Genomic DNA, 23,359 nt, shown 5'->3' with positions numbered 1-23,359 from the left:
GGTCTTCAGTGTCACATGATCCTTCAGAAATCATTCTAATATGAAGACATTTCTGATTATTATCAGTGCTGAAAACTTTCATATTTTTCATATTTTCATTTTTTTTCATATTTTTCGTTTAATATTTTTGTGGAAACTGTGATACTTTTTGTTCTTTTTCAAAAGAAACAATTTTTTTTTTATATAAAAAAACAATGTAAAGGTCTTTACTGTAACTTTTTATCAATTTATATAAATAAAAGTATTAATTTCTTTCATAAAAATGATAGTGTACACAAGCACACTAACAAGTAATGGACTGTGTGAATAGCCTGTAAATTTCCCACAGGCAAATTGACAAACTTAACATATAAAACCAGGTTTGTAATGGCTCCTGAATGACTGAATCTTCATTTTCTGCTTTTCTCAGAAAAAATAATAATAATATATGCAAATATTTGCAGTTCATTTAATTAATTAATCATCATATAATTACTTAATAAATGCATTTACATGCATTTAATACATATAATGAACTACTTTGAAAATAAATAATCACCTTGTGGTCATTGTCTTTCTCCTCACAAATGATTTTTTCTACCTCGTTGCTACTGTCTTTTTTTACCGTCTGGATATCAGCCGACATGGAGAGGTTCTGTACACAAACAAATACCCATATGCATCTTTATATACTTTATGTGTTTATGTGTTCAGCGGTTAGATATATCATATATCAGTCAGACCCACCTGGACTAGACTAAGTGTGTCAAGGCGGAAATTGAAATCACCAAACAGGAAGAAGGGGAGAGGACTGTAGCTGCTATCTGATATCCTGCAAGACAAGAGAGAGAGTTAGAAATGGGACCACCAACCACATTACGCTCAATGTCTTTTCTGCTGAAAGACAAGACACAGCATTTTACTGTGATGTATTTCTGTGTAAGAGAATATCCAGCTGGAATTAATGTTGGCTAGAGCTCAATTCTATTCAGCTTGTGATGAGTGAACTATGATATTACAACTTAATATTATTTTCCCCATCACTGTGGCCTTGGTTTAAAGGAAAAGTTCTCCCATCTGCTCAGACCATCCAAGATGTAGATGAGTTTGCATTTTCATCAGAACAGATTTAAAGAAATTTAGCATTACATCACTTGCTCACCAATGACTCCACTGCAGTGAATGGGTGCCGTCAGAATGAGAGGCCCAAAAGCTGATAAAAACATCACAATAATCCAAAAGTAACCCACATGACTCAGTGACATGAAAAGCTGTGTGTTTGTAAATCCACCATTAACATGTTTTTAACTTCAAACCATTGCTTCCGGCTAAAATACAAGTCCTCTATCTATAAGTTTTGCTTTCTTCAGTGAAAAAAGTCGCTTTGTCTGACTCGGATGAGAAATATACACAGATCAAGCATCATTTACAAGTCAAAACAGTTGTAAACAATTATGTTGGTGAACTTTGATGTGACAGGACAACAGACGATGGACTTTTTCAATGGAGGAAGCATTATTATGAATTATGGACTTGTATTCTGGGCAGGAGCGGCAGTTCAAACTTAATCTTTTTCTTAATGATAGAACTTGTTTCTTATAAACATGCAGTTTTTCACTCCACAATATGTTAAATGATGGACTGGAGTAGTATGGATTACTTGTGGATTATTGAGATGTTTTTATCAGCTGTTTGGACTCTCATTCTGACGGCACCCATTCACTCCAGGGGATCCATTGGTGAGCAAGTGATGTAAGTTCTCAAAATCTGTTCTGGTCTACATCTTGGATGGCTTGAGGGTGAGTACATTTTCATGCAATTTACATTTTTGTTCTGCATTAATGAATGTCGGGATATAACATGCACGTTATTTAATTTTAATTTCATATTGTCGTTGCATTCATTGTTATTTTTATTTCTTGAATTCATTTACACAAACTCGTGTGAATAACTCAAGTGAATAATTCAGAAGCACAAACCTGTTGATGACGTATCTGAGAGCTTTCTTTCGGTTTGCAGAATACACTGACGGACTAGAGTTGCAGGCTATGAGGTTGGAGGCGTCGTGAAACAGGTGAACGTTTACCAGGTCTAAACCCCTGTACACACACACACACACAGATAAAGCAAGACATATTATATTGGGGGGGGGGTTGGGTCTATCAATCCTGTCAGTCTCTGTGACTGATGCAGGCAGGACATTAGCTGACAGGATGGAGTTCAGAGGCTCCATTCATTTATCACTCAGTCTTCAGGTTCCAGTACTTCTCTATTGTACTGCTGCCACATGTCTGCAATTAATTCACTTCTGATGACACTCAATTCCACTAACACATAGCTAACACAACGTGTTTGAGGCCAAAAAACATACACATACACATACAGACTGTGAAGAAAATTATGAGGAACATTTTCAAATGTGAGGAAGTGTGTGTGCAAACATACTGGTTGTGAATGAGCCATCGTGTCCTCATGTAGCCTTTTCTGGACCACTTGAACTGTAATTAAATGCACACACAATTCAATTTATAATTAAGGATGCATTCATAATGACCACATATGAGTAAGTGCTTTTTTTGAATTGCCAATAACTATTTTAGTAATAATGTAATTTTCAAGAATAGTACAGAGGAACTTATTTGTTCTGCTTCCAGTGTTTATTTGCGTTTCAAGGTTTATGTAACAAATGCTCTATTTATTGTACACTTAAGCAATACAAGTACGAGCAAAATAAACCCTAAAAATGTATTCAAAACAGAAGTGTGTGACACATGAGACTCTGACGTGAATAGAAATAGGGCTGCCACTAATGACTATTTTCATTTAATCTATCGACGAATTAATCGATTAATCTAAACGATTAATTTCCCACGAAAAACCCAACAACAATTTTACTTAAGAATCTTTTATTAAACTATATTTCATTAAACCAAATGAAATCCAAAAGTAAAAAAGTAAAGTGCAACATAAAGTGCAAGAAGCAAGTGTCCATCTCATAGTCCAAATCACTAAAATCAAAGTTCAGTATTATAGTGTAATGACAACATATCCACGTGGTCTACTCAAAAAACACTTTTTAAAGAAGTATTTACCAGAATTTATTTAGGAGAAAAATATAAATGTGCAGTATTTCTGGGAATTTTTTTTTTTTTTATAAAATTTATTAATTGGAGATGCTTTTGATTATTAAAATAATATATGTAAGTGAACAATAGACTTTAAAATGACTTAAAATACATATATAATAGCAATGAGGCAATAATAATTAGTACAAATAAAGTATCAAAAGCAAGAAATCATATGGTTTTATTCCAAATGCACCACTTCTGGTATTTTGCCGGTTAGTCGACGCGAGCTAAATGAAGTCGAGGATTTAAAAAAATCGAATAGTCGAATAAAATCGACGAATCGCGACAGCCCTAAATAGAAATTCACTAGATATAAAAACACTGCCACTACACACACACTTACATCAGGCCAAAAGTTCTTAGGGAATTTTTCCTTTTCTATGGTAGTCACTCCTTCCAGCGAGCCCACGTACTTGTTATGGCCTGAGACGGCTTTAAACTCCTTCACTACAAGGAGGAGGAATAAACAAACAAGACATATTGTAAGAAAAGCATGCAAATGTAAGATCAATATACTAATGTTGGAGATGTTGCGCGGCTGTAGGTTGTGAGCGCAGGATCTATGAGACACTGATTTGATAGGGCACCAAATTCATTGGTCCGCTGATCTTAATGGCTCTTCTATTAGTCCTCTTCTTGAGAGCTTATTCATGAGATGCTGTGACTAGAACAGATGAAGGCTTTCCGTTTCATCAAACAAACATTTGATTTAACATTTGCATAACTACTAATACTGTAATATATTATAGTAGGCTAAATAATTTTGAGAGCCAGTACTGTTTTTCAAATTATATGAATTCACCTAAATTTTGAACATTTGAATTCTAATTATTGTAAATCATCCAATGTTTTGACTTTAAATTATTCATTCACATTATTTTCAATGATGATTCTCAATAGACCATAATTCTGTCATTTTCTGTTACTTAATACTGTGTTTTTATAAGTATAAATTAAAGGCAGTATTACAGTTCTTTAATCATATATAGATAACTTGACAATTTAGATAATATACCATAATTTTTCATGTTAAAATACTAAAATATGTCAAGAAAATTTTGTCACAATATTAATGGTCCCAAAAATAGGTTTATTTATTTAAATAAAAATATAATTCTATTCTGTCTATGAACGTCATTCAGTGTTCAAATACTTTTGAATAAATCTCAGCTCATCCAGGTTACAATGCACGACCAGATGACCACTCTACAACTATTTTATTCTATATATTTTTGGACTATTTCATGCCCATTTATTTATTTATTTGCTAAATAGCCATGTATTAAGCAGTCATTTTGCAAAAGAATCCCCAAAACGGTGATCAGTCTGAGACTGTATTTTATTCCTTATACATTTGTTTCTTTTGATTTTACAATATGACCTGGACTTGCTCTTGACAGATTTAATAAAAAATCAACCATAATATCTTATATTAGTATAAAAGCTTACCATTGAAGTCATATTGTTGGATATTTTTCAGTGACTTGTGGATGAAATACATGCTTCCCAGAGCCTAAAAACAAACAAATCAATCAGTCAAGCATAAAGTCATGCACAAGCAGGGGTTAACGGAGATCCCTTATGTCTAAAGAGCTGCTTTGATTTTGAAAGATGTTAATGATGTGCACACATCATTATCTTTAAACCCTGACTTTCAAGACACTATAACAGTCAATAATCTTTCTGAACTATCCCATGACAGACTTGCCTATAGTTTTGGTACCCAAAAAACACCTAGATATGCCAATGCGATACTCACAAACCCCAAGCACAAACACACACTTCCCGCGTCTTTTCTGACAGCACGCTGAATGGATTTAATGTACTAGCTGCTTGCTCCAGTGAGCGCACATCAATCCAGTCCCACAGAGATCAATACGGACAGAAAATTAAAACAATCACACAGGGATTAAACACAGAGCCCTGCTGTTGGCCCAACACAAGCCCCATGCATGACAGAGAAAAATGACCTGCCGTTGAGGGATGTTTTGACATGAAGCATGCCACACCATAAACACACACACACACAGCCATGTTTTCTTACAAATATCCATCCCAGGAGAAATATATAAATCTTGTGAGAGAAATTATGCTTTTTTAATATGACAGTGCTTTCTAGATGACCAGTCTTGAGAGACTGGAAATTACAGCAGGCACATGCACTACCCAAGTGCCACGCCTATGAAGGGACAAGAAATTACTGGGAAGGGAGACGGGGAATGAGACTGGGAAATGACTGAATCCTGACTTTTTTGAAAAAGAGGTCAAAGTTTGGATGATTAGCATTTTATATTCTAATATAAAATGTTATTATGATTAATATATATATATTTTAGCATTTTTAAATAATTGAATATTTTAATTGTATTATAATTGATGCATTGCCAGTGACACTTTTTTGTTTTTGGAAGACCTTTAAAAACATAAAATGGATTATCCATAATATTTATACAATAATGTTCAAAAGTTTGGGGGGAGTACAGTTTCTTTTTTTTTTTGTGTGTTTTTGTCAAAAAGTTCTATTTCAAATAAATGCTTTTCTTTAACATTGACAATAATAAGAAATGTTTCTTGAGCAGCAAATCAGCATATTAGAATTATTTCTGAAGATGATACTAAAGGCTGGAGTAATGATGCTGAAAATTCAGCTTTGCATCAAAAGAATACATTACATTTTAAAGTATATTAAAATAGAAAAATACTGCATTTTTTATCAAATAAAAACAGACTTTTTCAAATGTTAAAAAAATCTTACTGACCCCAAACTACAGAACTGTAATGTATATTTTTTGTTAATCCATGAGCGAAGACAACTGACTTTAAATTACATACTTCCAGAACTAAAAGCCAATACTGTTGACAAGGATCTACTATATCTGAAATACCACTGGGGCATGGGAAAATGAGTCTCTTTGATAGCCAAAACAAATTACTGTGTGATGGCATAAAATAAACTAATCTTGCTAAAATTTTGCAACTTTTTATAATGAAAGTCCTCATTGCAGTGCATGAACTCACACACACACTTTCTAACACACACACACGCACACACACACACACACACACATAGCCACTGGCTATGTTAACACCCACCTTCATTCTCATTTGTCTCAAATCATCTGTATTGATTTGTAATTAGTTTTCTGAGGGTTGTGAATCATCGCTTGACTGGGAAGAGTGTGTGGCACGCTCATCGTACAAATGGTGTTTAGATAAAAAAAATCACTTTTAAGTCAATACATTTTTATTAAACGCTGCACTGGCCTGATTGATGAAGATAGGTGTAAAGCTGTGAGTGTGCTGATCTCTATTTGCGCGTACGTGTGTGTTTGTGGGCACGTTGAAACAGGCTCATGTGAAGGGCCAAATCTGGTTTGACAAAGATTATTTGTGTGTGGCATTTCAACATTTTTACATTTATATTTTTTGGTAACAAAAACTGAAGTAGGTTTGGCAAAGGGTCCACATACAGAAAAACTCACTAACCCTCCTGCATCAACAAAACAAATACACACTCGCTCACTCACACACGTAGACCTTAAGTTTATTTATCATGTTCAGACGAGAGGGACCTAATCAATAGTTTTAATCTGGAGTTAAACGTATTGACTCGGTCTGCTGCCTGGCCACTCCCGCACATTAACCCAGTCCATCAAGGTACAGACCTAACACATAGTGTACAAACACACACACAGCACCTCTCACCTGGGTGGGCTGGGGGTTAATACCCTGCCAAACACCAGCAACTTCTCTCTTTTTACAGATTTTACTAAGTTACTTTGAGTAATAAAAGGGGTGCCGCAGGGCTCTGTCTTTGGTCCGTCACTGTTGTTAGACAGCAGCTGACTAAGAATTGACTTACTCAAGAGGTCTTTGTATTTTTGTTTAGAAACGATGTCAAATTTTTTTGAAAGTTTTTGTTGTTTTAGAATTTCTGTTTGCAGGTTTAAATTAAGATTCTGAATCCTCATTTTCAATATGGTCTTTCACAGATTTTAAGACCCCAGTGTGTTTTATTTTGCAAAACTGAATATTTTAAGATCTGTTGTAGCACTTTGACCAGTTAAAATCAGCTCAAGTGTGGTGAAATTATGAGTTTGATTTGTTCACAAATTGGACTGATCCATTGATCTCACTGATTCAATTATCTGATTGCAGCTAGGCCTGTCGCAATAATCAATATATCGACTTATCGCACAATATATGTACATGACCCCAATAATTTTTGGTGACGCAATATATCGCAATTTATGAAACGGCCATGTGGAATACTTGATTCTGATTGGTCAGTCGCGACATTTCGAGGTATGTTATCCCTTGATAACAACCGGTAAAAGCTAATAACACAGGCTCATCTGGGTAACAGCAGTCGGCGCTGTACTCTTGCTTGAACAATTTTTTCTTGGTGGAAGCTTTGAGTTTGTTTAGCTAATAAAATATTAAAACTCGATTCAAAATGGTGTACAATTATTTAATTATGTCATCCTGCTATCGGGGACTCGCTCTCGTTTCATAAAAACACAGCTGCTGCCATTTTGCTACGATTGTTTTGTACGCTGTAATGGATTATAAGAGAACTAACAAACTGGTAAGGTTTTAAAACATTTTCGTCTTAATTCTTTTATTGCCTTAATTATTTTTGTGGTGAAATGTTGTGTAATAAGTGGTTTGACTGCACCGTTTCCCTTAAATGTCCGTCTAGTTTGAATTTGCCGCTTGCTCGCAACTGCTGTCTTCACAGAAGCTTTGCATTCAAATATTTCAACTCAAATCAATATTTCGCATCTAATTATTTACTTACGTGGCAAGTATCCGCTTCGCATCGGGGTCCTGATCACCCTGTCGGGGTTTATTCTGAGATAACAACCGGCTGGATGTACATTATCTCTTACATATATGTCACTGTGTTTTTTACATTCCACTTGCACCTGAGCCTTTTGCAGCTTCTTGTACATAACGTGTGTATTCATGAGGTCCTAGTTCAAATTTTAAAAATGCTTCTACAAAGTTTCATCTGCAGATATGGCCTTGTTTAGGGATCTGTGCCTTTGTGCATACGGACATCTGACTGCTAAGTAGTGATTGTGTTTTTCAGCAATAGTGTGCACCCTTAATTTACAGAGAAAAGAAGGTCAGGGAAAAATCTGTAGATGGAAAAATCTCCATAAAAGTTCTTTGTGCATTTTTCTTTTTTTCTACTTGTTACTTTGCACTTTTTGTTAGAAATGTTTATTTACTATTTATTCAAGTTTTTTAAGGTATCTAATATTTCGATACTTAATTTCCATGATCTAAATATTCTTAAAAATTTGAAGTTTATTGGCATTAGGTAGTGTGTAGGCCTTCGTGCATTATTATGCTGTTACATTATGATTATATATTCAGTGGCATAAAATGGTCTTTAAAATTACAATAATATCGCTTATCGCAATTATTTCTGGGGCAATATATCGCACAACAAAAAGTTGTTATCGTGACAGGCCTAATTGCAGCAGCTAACAGCTCACTGGGGGGAACAATTATACATTTTAAAACAAATTTAACTGCAGTCTGTTACTCACACAAAACTATCGCATGGATTCAGAAGACTTTCAATATAGTGCACAACTTGTATAATTACTGTTACTGTGCTTTTTTAAATTTTTTGACATTGAAAGCCCCTGTCCTCATTCACTTTTGTAAAAAAAATTGTTTTTATTTTAGGTGGATGGACTATTTAACTTTGAAGCACTACTGTGATTATAGATAAGAGTAGCACTACAATAACAGGAAGGTGAGTGAGGTGAGTACTGGCAGAGTTCAAAATGGTTATATAGCTCCACCTAGTGGACATTCAAACTAACCACAACTCAGGCGGTGCAAGATTAAGAGATTGCATGACTTTAGATTAACTAAATCACTAAGGAACCAAGTGAAATCATCTTGCCAGATACTGCAACAGCCACATCACTCACCGTGAAACTGTCAACAGCCCTGAAATTACTGTCTACATAGACACAGACTCTGTCGAAGTCGTCCATCTCAGAGCTGGACTCTATGGTCCTATAAAAAAAGGATAGAAGTGTGTGTGTGTGTGTGTGTGTGTGTGTGTGTGTATATATATACACACGTGTGTGTGACCCTGGAGCACAAAACCAGTCTTAAGTCGCTGGGGTATATTTGTAGCAATAGCCAAAAATACATTGTATGGGTCAAAATTATTGATTTTTCTTTTATGCCAAAAATCATTAGGATATTAAGTAAAGATCATGTTCCATGAAAATATTTTGTAAATTTCCTACTGTAAATATATCAAAACTTAATTTTTGATTAGTAATATGCATTGCTAAGAACTTCATTTGGACAAATTTAAAGGCGATTTTCTCAATATTTTGATTTTTTTGCACCCTCAGATTCCAGATTTTCAAATAGTTGTATCTCGGCCAAATATTGTCCTATCCTAACAACCCATAATAATCAATGGAAAGCTTATTTATTCAGCTTTCGGATGATGTATAAATCTCAATTTTGAAAAATTGACCCTTATGACTGGTTTTGTGGTCCAGGGTCACATATAAAAACAATAAACACTGTAATTTGTTAACATTCTGTATGTTATCCATGTAAATATTATGTTTACAAACACGTATACAAACACGGTAATCAGTGGTTTGCTACTATCTGATACTGACACTGTACAGTACCATGGCACTGCTACAGTACTTTTAATAAGGTTACTAGTGTGTAGTCCAGAATTTGCAATATTCTCACCAGAAAAAGTTCTCTGCGTGGCCCATGTTCACCATATAGTCCTTTCCACCAACTTCCTGAAAGTGCAGGGCGACGAAGCATGGCTTATGCATGTGCACCGTCTAAGGAGATATGATTTACATAAGGCAATTCATTATTTTCCAGTGTGTTTATCCACTGTTGCACCTCTAAATTCATTAAAGGATCATATCCTGTCATATCATATCATATCCATATAAGAACACTGATTTCAAATAAAAAAACATACTGTAATTAGCAGAACACAAATTCATCATTTTTTAAAACTGAGCAGCAAAACGATTTCATTCCAAACTTCCACTTCCAATTTTTTGACATCAGAAGAATTAATCAACACATGACCGTCCACATTTACAGTGATGTCAATGATACCTTTTCTGTCTTCAGAAACTTGTCTATAGAAAGAAGCAAGATAGATAATATCACTACTAACCATTAGAGTATTGTGGGTAGTAGGGCTGGGTATCGATTCAGATGTTCCAATTCGATTAAATAAATATTGAAAAAAATCGATTCGTGGCCTTCGAGAATCGATATTGAATCGACCACATTTTAAAAAACGATATATCGAAAAATCGATTGTTTTGCCCAGCCCTAGTGGGTAGCTATATGGTCAACACTGTGTTGTTCGTGTCAGTCTCATTTTAACAGTTCGCACCACACACTTCACCATGGATTTTTTTTTTCACAGCTTAACAAAAAGTCTGTTATTCAAAAATGGATCAGCACAAAAATAAGATCCATATGCAAAATCACAAGCACAGACATCTTAAAGACACAGGTCATAGAATGACCCATTTAGAGCATTTTGTTGTTTAAAAAAAAGCCTAAAGCTGCAGTGACTATAGTGATATTTCAGCTAAATAAAAAAAATTGTCCATTGTTAACAGTGTAGCAATGAATCACAGAAGTCACTTTCAAACCAAGCAGCTTTCAACTGCCCAGTGCGGCAAATTCATGTGAACAACTTGAACATGAGAGTCATCTAGATGGGGAACTTATTTGCCCTCATGTGAAACTCCTAAGTGCATGGATTCCTAGAAATGACTGGATTTCAACCGGGTTTGCAAAAAGGTTTAAAACTGTTCATGGTCGATGTCGATGGCCTCGTGGGCAGTGCGCCAACATACAGCACTTCGGGTGTCACGAGTTCGAGTCCCGGCTCGCGGACCTTTCCCAATCCCATCCCCCTCTCTCTCACCCACTTCACTTCCTGTTGACCTATACTGTCCTATCTAAATAAAGGCATAAAACGGCATAAATAAACCTTAAAAAAAAAAAAAAAAAACTGTTCATGGTTCACTTTGATTTTTTCAGACGGTTCACTCATGCAGAGGATTGTCTGCAGTGGGTTCTCACACTGAAATAGTAAATGTCTTCTATTGACGAAGCAGTTATTGATTGTGTGTGCAGCATGTGAACGACTCTAAAGATGATTTATATCCATTTACATCCAAAAAAGTATTTTTTTTTAAAGTGTATCAAAATACGGGCACACTTTGCAGGGGGGTGCTGTGCCTCAGTACTGATAAAAGACTATAAATGCCCCTGGACAATGTATTTTGATATTTTATTTTAACAACATTTACAGTGTCATGCCCATTAAGAGCCAGCTGGATTTCAAATACAATTACCTGAGATGGCAATTAAATGTAAAAGTGGCAACAGAGATTGTGTGCACGTTACATCTAGCAGGAAAATCATCAAATCTGTGATTCAACTTCCGTGTGCTCACAGCATGACAACAGCAGATAACATAACATGGTTTTATGGTGCACAAAAGACAGGTTGTATAAATAAGACAAACACCTTTAGTTTACAGTGTCCATTTAGCAGAGTAAAGTTCACTCTGCAAAGGTGTGTGTGTTTTTTTTAGCAGGTTTGAACAGATGGAGAGCTCTGACAATGTCTGTGTTACCATTAGAACAGTAAAGAGCATGTTAAAAAAAAACTGCTTTTCTACAACGCTACATTGAGCATCATCAAATGTGTGTGTTTGAATGAAGGACACGTGAAATGCATCAAACTCACCATGAAGAACTCTCGCAGCCAGTCTCCTTCAATCTCACCCACCTGAGGACAACAACCAGATTTCCCTGTTAGGCCACTTTTATAATACTAACAACATGGTCAGATTAACCTCTGCTGTGAGCTTTAAACTGCAGTGCGGATTAGATTTACTGGATAAAGGATTTCCGCAGCACATTCAGTAACTGAGTGCTTTCAATTGCGACATTACAGGCAATTTTGCCACTGAAGGTCTGTATCAAACCATTTAAAGGCATCATGATTATGTCCAATAATAACAAGTGCTTTCATCATGATTACTTCCATCTTAAATGGATAAAAAGTTCTCTAAACTAGACAGACATACTGACAGCACACAGTATAATAATAGTTATACAGCACAGATTGTACACTAGAGGTGTGTTTTGCACTTTGCACATTTAGTTTGTATTTCACAGTTGAAATTGAAATGATAATAAAACAATTATGCAGCTGTATATGTGATATTTATCATGAAGAGTCTAAACGTCATCCATCCATGAGGTGAAAGTACAATACATCCCTTCTACTTTTATACTATTGCCAAACTACACAAGAGAAAAAAAAAACTGATTTAAGTCAAGTGTCCAACAGCCAGTTGCACAGCGAAGTGTTGAGCCCCAGCTGGACCAGTTTGTGAATGAGCTGTTGAGGGATGATTGTGTTGAATGCTGAACTGAAGTCTATGAACAGCATTCTGACGTATTTACACAGTATAGTGTCAAACATATTACTAAAATGACGGTATATGCAGTCAACATATGCTGCAGACAGACCAGATGTCTAACTACATGTTTAAATGAGGCTACTGTGTGTTTGAAAAGATTAACAAAGATACGAAAGAAAATAATCAACATAAACTGAATGAATAATATATGAAAAACTGAAAGTAAAAAGCATTTAAAGCACATGTGTGCATGTGTGTGGTGGAAAACATTGATCAAATGTTTGAAAAACCATTATCTGAAGAAACAGGTTTCAAACACAGTCACATCTGATACTTTAGATATCGTTAAAAAGTAAAACATAAAACATTAAATATTGAAGCCAGTTTCCACCATGCTGAATAAAAAATAAAACAAGGTAATTGTGACTCCCAATCCTGTCTCCCTCTGTTTTCCTCAGAATTTGGCTTTATAACTCTTTAAGGCTTGATAAGTTTATATCTTACAATTCTGAGAAAATAAGTCAGAATTGCCAGAAAAAAAGTCAGAATCGCGAGATAAAAAGTTGCAATAACTTTTTTCTTCTTTTTTTTTTTCAGTGGCGGAAACAGACTTCCAAACATAAATCTTAAACACAAACCTAAAATGATTAAACCTAAAAATAAAGAAGGGTCAATGAAATGTATAGGGGAAAAACACAGTAAAAAATTAAATTAAAAAAATTTGAAACAGTATCATAATATGTTGCAGGTTAAATTTTAAAGGGGTCATATGATGCGATTTAAATTTTTCCTTTCTCTTTGGAGTGTTACAAGCTCTTGGTGCATAAAGAAGATCTGTAAAGTTGCAAAGACTAAAGTCTAAAATCCAAAGAGATATTCTTTATAAAAGTTAAGAGTCAGCCACGCCTACCTAAAACAGCTCGTTCTAACACGCCCCCACATGTCTACATCATGATGTGGGAAGATTTGCATAACGCCGCCCAAATGTTCACGCAAAGAAAGAAGGCGTAACTTTAATTATTGCTGTTGCCGCCGCTGCCATGTTGTGGAGTCGCTGTGTGTTTTGTTGTGAAAGAGAAACTACTTTGTTTGGTCTTCCAAAAGAGGATGATATCCACTTCGTCATGCCTAGAGCTGATCCGTGCTGGTTGCTGAGGAAATACATCAACTTTGCGCTGTGGATCACAGGATCGGCTTTCACCGTGGACGAAGCGGAGTCCAGCCCGGGGTCGTCACATGTGGTTGCCGCAAGCCCGCCAGCCGCGCCGTTCTCAAGCTCACCCGCCTCCGCTCACTCTAGCCCACCGTGTGTTTCGTTGTGAAAGTGAAACTACTTTGTTTGGTCTTGGAGAAACAATAATGTACAGTATGTGGAAAATAATGTTTTTTTTACGTTAAACCACATAAACACATTTCATTACACCAAATACACAAAATAATGTTCTTTTTAGCAACATCATATGACCCCTTTAAGACAATAACTTAGCATTTAATCAAGTGGAAGAGACTGGACTGATTTATAGGCTTAAATTTTAGCATATTGCCCCGGCTGAGTTGCTCAAACAAACAGCCAATCAATGTTTTCTCTATAGTTAGAGAAATTTAGAGAAATAATTTGCTATAAAGACATTCAAAAGGGTGTTTCTTGACCAGACTGAGATGAAAACTGGACCAAACTTTCTGCTGATAGTCAAAAATGTGATTAGAGACTAGTTTGAGGGAGTATCGAGTGAATGGAGCAGTGCCTGTGTATGTTTGCATCTGAAGATCTGTGCCCTGCCACTGCAGGTCATGCATTGCCCAAATGCCTGCCATTTGAGTGAGTAGGCAAAAGGAATTAAAAGCCAGTAAGCATGTAGCTCTAGAATGTGATATGGGTTCAGGAAGGAGCTTAGATATTACAGTTATGAGGGTGGAGAATGAGAACAAGGTTCTATGGCGTGTTCTATGATGTGTGATATCTTTCACAGCTATTTCAAGCAGTCCCTTGGGAAAAAGAAGTATACTTTAGAATACTTTTAAAAAGAGTATTTATTATGGAAATAATATACTTTAAAATAATATACTTAAGTGTGAACTGAATGCAATGTTTTCAGACATGCACTTAACCTTATGTTGTATTATCGGCATTTAAGTTGAAATTTATATTAGATGCAGCTAAACTTAGTTAAACTTGCTTTTTATATGTAATTCTATTGCCTTTGAAATATGGTACTGCTGAATAGAAGCATTTATGCTAAACTAATGTTTAATTACACATTTATAATAATGAACTTGCAATTTAGTACATTTAAAATAAATTAACTTTAAATGTAATATTGAATAATAATGACTACAGTTAAAGCAGCACTACGTAACTTTTGGCGTTAATAAACAGAACTGCACACATCCCGCGGAAGAACATTCCAACCAGAGCTACTTCTCTAAGTTTATGTCTATGGCGATTCACGCAGGTATGTGTTACTCCGCAGCGGTGACGACCCGACCAGGCTACAATAGTCCAAATAGAAGTACTTATTATAAGTGTACCGTAGTGATTCGGAATAAGACAAAAACGCGGTTTGGAAGATAAATTCATTATATACATTTAGCAAATGTTGAACACAGAAAAAGTTACATAGTGCTGCTTTAAAATAACAAAGTACTTTACATTAGTCAACACATTAAAGTAAGTGTACTTCTTTAAAGCATGAGAAAACATTAAAACTTTTTTATATAAAAACTTTTTGAAAGTGCACTAAGTGTTAACACGACCACTAGATTTTAGATTTCACTACACTACAAGTGCACATTTAATACTACTCAGCACACTTCTTTTTCACAAGGGTTCCGAATGGAACATGGACTTTTTCCACATTCTTAGGTAAAAATCTATAAAACTCTATAACGTGTAAATTAATTTTGTAATTTATTTTTTTAACTGCATTCATTATTGGTAGTTTAAAGTATCATAGCCAAATATTTAATAAATACATAAGAAGCTTTTGTGACTAAAGAACGGTCCACTTCTGTGTGAAACTGCAGATTCATCAATAATGCCGGGCATAAATAATGAAGACTATAACTATAAGTATAGCATGTAGTAAAATAAAATAAACAGTAAAAAAAGAAACCAGCCACAGAATGACTAAATGTTACACGACATATTCAAAGATATCTCTAGCCACTTCCTAATAATGCTGGTTTCTACAAAACAGACCGGTTTTATCAGTGTCACAGATGCGTGCCCCTGTGGTCTGCTATACTATAACCATAAGTGTAAAATTGACTTCACTGCAAACACTGACCACTCCCTTCACAGCCCATCAAACAAGCGGTGAAACCAGGTCAAGAGAATTCAACTGCACGGCCGGTGAAAGAATCACAGGATCAGGGCCTAGAATAGAATTGCATCTGATGCAATTTACAGTGTTACTTTGATCTTGTAAAGACCTTTTATGGACTGTCACTCACATGCCTTCTATCTTTGTGCTCTTAGTTCCACTGAATTTGAAGGGTGGGGAGGCCAGTGGAAACTTCCTTCATCTCATCTCTCGAGAGGATTTCCCAAATTTGCAATGCATCATTTCCTGTTGCCAGCTCCAGCCCGTGTTAACATTCGACTTAAAATAGCACACAAGAACTAAGTTCATTGACTTGGAGTGCTTTTAAACGGCAGGTAAACACTGCAGTGTCTTACAGGGGACACTGTCGCGGGGGACAAGATATTTTTAACCAGCTCTGATGAAGTGCTGATAAAGAGTTCATCAGACACGCTTGCACCTGGGCATTCGGTTATAACTGCATGACTGTATGATTTGATCTAACACGCATGCAATGTCAAAAACGTGTTGACAGAAATTTCTTTAGCCTGAAGCATACTTCATGCAAGAATGCGAGAACAGAATTGTTGCGATTCAAGTAAGCTGTCATAAATGTATTGATTTTTACTCGTTTGGCGGGATTCTCATGATCTGCCATGACAGAACAAGAAAATACAAGATAATTTATGCTAAGAAGCTATAGCATACGTTAAGTGCCCTAGGAATTGCAGTCATACATTTTCAAGACCAAATGTGATAACTTCATAGTTATGAGATCTAATATGCAGGCTATTTTTGTGTGAATAATAAAATAAAACATCAAGAGATGTTATACAAAATTTAAAATTTGAATTTATATTCCGCATAAACAAAATGACGCTTATTTTTAGCAACATGAAGAGTTTTTATTTTGTACTGTGGCATTACCATTTCACTGTAATACATAAAAAATAGTATATACTGAGGGGGGGAAAAACTGTGTCCAAAAATGTGCTGCCATGAAATGGAAATTTTAAAATATATATTTTTTTTTTATTTTGACTTTGGGGTGAATCACCGGGCCTCAGTGGTTCACAGAAACCATTAGCACTGGACTCATTATGCTTTTAAGAAATGGAGGCCAGGACATTTCAGCATTTTCTGTGAGATACACACCACAAATGTTATCACCTCATTAAACATGATGAATCGTAGCTAAACACTCTAAACTCAAGGATGTTTCAAAACTTGACAGGTCTGGTAAACCCTTCTTGTGGATAGGAAAAATTTAACAATTTTTGGAAGTCTGCTACAACATTTATACCGACCTATTCAAAGAAGAAGCGAGAAAGGGTTGAAGTCCTTTGGGAAATGATATTCATCTGTTTACAGTCACAATGGACTGTGACATGTGCTTTTTCTCAGCCAAACATGACCGGAGGAAACTGGGTACGGGGCCAAATTTCCTCTTGTAGCTTCGGTCCTCCATACGCACAATGAAGCCAATGCTCTAACAAATACGACTAAACCACAACTCCGGAAAATCTGGACTGAACATGCACAGTATGAGGGAAAATTAACTCCACAGCAAGATTTTAACTAGATTTTTATTTTCTGAATAAAATGTGAGTGTAAAAAAAACAGTGCTCTAGGATGTTGTATGAGATTTCCTTGCATTCAGACAATGCTTGTGCCCTCCTTCAGTGTAAACGTGAAGTATTTTTTAGTGTTTTATCATCCGGAAATGCGATCATTTAGAAATGTAGCACAATCCTTTACTCTGGTATCAAACATGCCTTTAGCACAAGTTGCGGACAAACTACATAAGTTAAAAAACTGATGAACAAACTGAGCTAAATCCAATGTAAAAGTCTCAATCTCACATACTATTGAAAAAAATATCAATCAGTCTACTACGTATGTTTTTCCCAGTATATCACAGTCACCTGCTGCTAGCATTAAACTCATTGTTTTTTCACCAAAATGTTCACTGTCCATTTAAGTTAGTGGGCAGTTTTCATGTTTTAAAGGTATCATGATTCCCTAAAAGTCGACTCATGTAGAAAGCAATTCAATAGAGACTAGTATTAACTAACACTGACTAATAACTCTAATGAAACAAGTCACTAGTAGCCTACTTAATCATTACTTACACTGAAATAAAAACTAGTACATAATAAATAATAAGTAATGATGAAACAGAAAAAGATACTAGTAAAAATACAAGAAACATAAAAATGGGTAGCTCTAGCAATTTTGAAAAATGTATAAATAGCTTGCCATGAAGTTTTAGTGATTGTGTTGGGTTTTTGTCATTTTTATAGTATATAGTATATATTTAGTCTTTATTTCAGGTTTAGTTTTAGTTATTTTAGTACATCACAATTCAATTAGTTTTGATTTTAGTAAACTCACAATTTAAACGAAATAAAAATAAGAAATGCTGCCTTTGCAACTAGTTTAAAAAAAAGTTTACTTTTCAAATATATTTTAGGTAAGCATTGTTTTTGATGGTTTTATAGTAACAGTAACATTAGGCTACTATTCACAAGCACATGTGTATTTGTTTTTCTCACAAGTATGGACTAACATTCTCTTATTGTCTTATTCTAGATGTCCATAACAAAAACGTGTTTGGTTTCAGCTTCAGTAACTAAAAACCCTGCTGCCAACATTAGGCTACTATTCACAAGTAGGCAACATGTGTTTTTGTTTTTCTCTTCAGTATAAACTAACATTATCCAGTCTTATTTTAGATGCCCATAATAACTGCAGGACATAGTGTTTAGCAGTACAGTGCAGCAGCAGCTCAGCTCCCCAGTTTCGCGGTAGCGCTTTGAAAAATCTCACAACTGTCTGTCTGTCACACTGTCAGTTTCCTGTTTTATTTGAATACACACTCAGGCCGGTGGCGCGGTGTGTGATAGGTCCTTAGACCTGTGGGGAGGCGCTGTCAGAGAGCACACCGTGAATGGGAGACGAGATCACTCTAGACTGGGGACTCGAGTGCGAGAAAGGCCCAGTGGAGCGAAGAAAACCTGAAGTGTGTTTCACTGCAGCACCGTGCTTCAGTATGGAGGAACCGCACCAGGAGGTCCAGCTCTATCACTGATCACAGAGAAGCGTCGGTGCCGCTCGCGCAGGACGCGTTCTTGCGTTCCAAAAGAGCGAGACGCTGCGTAACGGAACGGAACGGAACGGAGACGCGTTTTAAAAGTCGAACTCCTTTTAACTCGCTACGAAACGCACAACGCTGAAAAATCAGTCTAGCGGGTGTTTACATTAAAATAATACTAATAGGCTACTTAATAAAACAGCGCAGAATGACGCAAGAAGCCGTCCCTTGTGAACGGCATCTTACAATATAACAACGGCTGAGTTATAAAATAATACAGGCTGAAATGTACAGACTGAAATAATTAAACGCGGTTTAAAGCGTCAGCTATTCAGGAGGGTGTTTTGGCCTACCTTTATTCATGTCACGACTGTTTTTAAGAACGCCTAAGAAACACAGGTAGGGCTCAGCAGCAGGTTAACTAACGTAACGTTAAACCAATCGCGTTCAGTTGCAAAAGAAGCAGTTGTGAAATAACGAAAGCCAAAATAATTCGCTGCGTCGACTCATTTACACTGCGCATATTTGAGCTGGAAAATGATAAGGGATTTAAACAGAGGCGACTTACATTGTCAAACAGTGATCCAACGTTTGCAGTCACTAGTAAGACGTCCGTGTGCATCTCCATGATTAGAAGCGAGCTGGAGAAAAGTCTAATCTGACGAAGGAAATCCCACTCGCAGCTTTTTGGTGGAAGAATAACAATTGGTTTACAGATAAGATTAGAAAAGTCTAGCTATCTCGCCCTGAAGACAGAGCCCACGAGAGCGACGCTCGCATCTCCAGTCCTGCTGTCATGAGGAAAGAGCTCCACGGTCTTCAGTTGCTCTGCGGTGAACACGGAGGGATTTCTCCTCCTGTCTTAATGGTAATTGGACTAGGTTTCTAAACTGAATTAAGCCAGTGTCGACGCATCTGCAGCCTCGGGGTTCCTGCCGTGCCAGACTAAACCAAACTAGTTGCGCTGTCAATGTTATGCTCCATGCGAAGCTCCGCCCTACACATGTAGTGAGCTACTGTACAAACGCGCAGCGTCAAAGTTTCCGTGTGTCACTCACACTGAAGCGACGCAAATGTATCTAGGTGTGTGTACTATATATATACACACACACACACACACACTCACTCACACAGTAAAATGCTTCAGCATAGCAATTTAAGTTAGCTAATTTTAATTTCTTAATTTTTAAATATTATTTATCGTGCCATAATGTTTTCATTATTATTTAATATTCTCTTAAAACCTAGCCTGTTTCCAGGTTTAAAAGAGTTGTATTGTAGTTGTTTGTGCATCTGTGGAAAAAAAAATGCATTGGTAATAGGCCTGGGCGATAAAACGGTATCGATATTTATCGACGGTACACCTTCGATAACGATATAAAAAAATTTCGATATAGGCACGTGCTATGAGTGACGCAGACAGCACACACAAACACGAACATGAGTGCTGTGCCTGCCTGTGATGAGGAGATTGTGAGTAAAGAATGAATATTAATCGAATTTAAAATAAACATTTGCATTTGAATGCAAAAATAGTACAATCCAATGTACAATTTTTAGACGGACAAATATGACTGCTGCTCTCACGTCTCACACGAGATGTAGACAGCCATGTAGTGCTGGGCGGTATACCGGTTCATACCGAATACCGGTGTTTATTTTTGTTATATGAATTTTTAAAATACCGCAATACCGGTGTATGTCGCTTAAACAACGTTCGGAACGCGACACTGTTTGGAAGGGGTCAGTTTTCACTGTTGCACTGTGGTGAGGGAACAGCTGTATGTGTTACTAAGCGTGAAAGTTCAGAAACTGAAGCTGTAGAACTAACAGAACCTGATGACAGAAGAACTCACCCACAATATCCACATTGACCGCCACAAATATCCGTTACTTCCTTGCGTTGACAATTTAAATGTGCTGCATTATTTTGCTCATTGTGCCCTCCTGTGGCCTCGGCAGACAAGCCAAAAGTTTAACCTATTTAATCTGCATATAAAACATTAGAAATTAAATATTTGTTTATTTTTTATTTTGTTTTTGACTGTTAAAACAAAAAAATATTTGTTGTTTGTCTCAACAAATTGAGTTAATTTAAAAATACAGTGGCTAAATGTAAAAAAAAAATTCTATTGCTCTTTGTTTTAAAAAAGGTTATAAAAAATGTCAATAATTATTGATACGGAACGATATGAAACATTATATCGTTGATACATTTTTTAGCTATATCACCCAGCCCTAATTGGTAATACTAATGTAATGGCAATAAAATACATTAAAATGGAAATGAAAACTGAGAGCAGGAGCTATTTTGTTCACAGTGGGTGTAAGGTATTACCAAGTAATTCATTAGGCTACTGTAATTAATTTTCCCTTGAAAAAGTAATGTATTTAATATTCTCTTGAAACTTAGACTGTTTTCAGGTTTAAAACGAAACACCATTCCAGATTTGTATTGTAGTTATTTGTGCATGTATGCAAATGCATTGCCAATATGAATGTAATGATAATAAGGCATATTTAAAATGAAAATGAAAATTCAGAGCAGACTGGAGTTATTTTGCTCACGGCGTTGGGTGTAATGCATTACCAAGGAATTCATTACTCTAATTTATTTTCCCTTGAAAAAGTATTGTATTTAATATTCTCTTGAAGACTATTTCCAGGTTTAAATTGAAACATTCCAGATTTGTAGTTATTTGTACATATGTATGCCAATTAATATAACTTTTCCCTTGAAAAAGTGAGGGATTACTTTTTTTGTAATGTAACTAGTTACTTCTGATGTAATTGCATTATACTGGATAGACTATATAGAAAACATTTTTTTAATTTAACATCTAAATTTAAAGTCTAATCTTAAAATCAAGAAAACAAATTCAATTTTATATTATTTTTTTGACAGAGTTAAAAGAGAAGTTTCATGTCTATCTTTGTATTGCTTAACTGGTCGGGTTTGATATAGGATTTAGAAAGTAATTGGTAATAAGTAACGCATGAGAGAGTAATTAGAGCAGTAATCTAATTACACTAGTGAAGATGTCATTTGCAGCTAATTACTTACTTTTTTAGAGTATAACTTACCAAAAACTGTTTGCTCAGTAATGTTAATTTTGATTTACGAATGGGTCAATGTGTGTTCAAAAGTCTGAGACCACATTAAAATATGTTTTTGGAGTTTGGGGATTTTAGGTCTCTAATTCAATGAGTAAATTTGTGACCTGGATCATGTGAACTCTTTTGCTCAAAAGGTCAGATTTCCTCCCACTGAAGCACAAGATGCTCTTTGGATCATTCTCAAATCACACTGGAAAACATTATCATTGGGTTTCACACAAACATAAACTTGTACACAAAACAAATAGACAAACTAAATATTCCTCAGTTCAACTTTTTAGTCAAATTGTTACATTGGTAATATATCTAAAATGTTATGTATTAATATTTTGTTTTATAGCATTATATCGTTATCACTTATTATTAACACATTTTGGGATGTATGTTAAACCGAAACTTAAATGACAACAATGTAAAAAATAATTTCTGGTAAATTACAATATGTGTAATTGTTAAATAATTTTATATGCAGTATTCATGGTATCTTCTGTAATAGCCTATCGTGGCATTTAATAAATAATCCCGCTGGCAAGATTTTACAAAAACCAAAAAGGCACAAATAATGCATGAATGTAGTTTCGGTTCTGTTTTATATATACAACATTCATATTTTATAATTGTATTGACTTTATGTTACACATTATTATGTCCTCTACAATGAATAAATACAACAAACAAAAATGAATTGCTGGGTCTCAGGTTAGAATTCAATAAGTATTATTGTTTAATAACAATGCCATATACATTATGAATGGTATTTACAGTATCTCATCTAATATTTATTGCATCATAGGATTAAAAAAACCCGCCGGCAAGATTTTGTGAAACTAAAATAAAAACAAAAACGGATGAAAGTAGTTTGTTCTGCTTCCGTGCTGTCGTAGCACCACCGATAGATGAACAGATCAGTTGATAATCAAGTTAGTTTGATAGATTTAGAGCTGGTAAAGGTAAGGTAATTGTTTAGAAACTGACGCACATGTTCACATGCCCAGTGTGCTCTGGCAGACACTTAATTGGGGTCAGTTCGTCGTTTTGAATGTTCCTCCAAAACTGATCTGGAGATGTGGAACTGATATTCACCAGATCTAAACACAATGACTGATTATGGCTTTTTTTTAAAGATCCCTAAATATCTAAATTGAATCCTAACATATGAAAACAATTAGCATGCAGTTTGCTAGTGTACTCCGCATGCTGTTTCTTTGTGTTGTGACCCATCCATCAGCTCTTTGGCTGGCTGAAGTCATTGTATTCC

General features: G+C 35.5%; 1 protein-coding gene across 2 annotated transcripts in view; it reads right to left on the bottom strand.

The window, feature by feature from the left end:
• The window catches only part of LOC107683877 (type I inositol 1,4,5-trisphosphate 5-phosphatase-like), a 27,072-nt gene extending 7,053 nt beyond the window's left edge, over window positions 1-20,019 (bottom strand). The window contains exons 1-10 of one of the 2 annotated variants that reach the window (XM_016479926.1): window positions 19,553-20,017; window positions 11,907-11,948; window positions 9,858-9,958; window positions 9,062-9,149; window positions 4,557-4,620; window positions 3,451-3,554; window positions 2,425-2,477; window positions 1,959-2,078; window positions 727-811; window positions 539-634 (exon numbers count right to left, since the gene is read on the bottom strand). In XM_016479926.1, the coding sequence (XP_016335412.1) occupies window positions 539-634; window positions 727-811; window positions 1,959-2,078; window positions 2,425-2,477; window positions 3,451-3,554; window positions 4,557-4,620; window positions 9,062-9,149; window positions 9,858-9,958; window positions 11,907-11,948; window positions 19,553-19,612 (813 nt within the window). In that variant the 5' untranslated portion in view covers window positions 19,613-20,017. Of the gene's footprint in view, window positions 1-538; window positions 635-726; window positions 812-1,958; window positions 2,079-2,424; window positions 2,478-3,450; window positions 3,555-4,556; window positions 4,621-9,061; window positions 9,150-9,857; window positions 9,959-11,906; window positions 11,949-19,552 lie in introns of both variants that reach the window. The other variant, XM_016479927.1, reaches the window with a different exon arrangement.
• Window positions 20,020-23,359: the final 3,340 nt, after the last annotated feature.

Source organism: Sinocyclocheilus anshuiensis, unplaced genomic scaffold (genome assembly GCF_001515605.1).
Source record: "Sinocyclocheilus anshuiensis isolate Anshui unplaced genomic scaffold, SAMN03320099.WGS_v1.1 scaffold1625, whole genome shotgun sequence".
Lineage (NCBI taxonomy): Eukaryota > Metazoa > Chordata > Actinopteri > Cypriniformes > Cyprinidae > Sinocyclocheilus > Sinocyclocheilus anshuiensis.
This window is presented reverse-complemented; position numbering and strand designations above follow the sequence as displayed.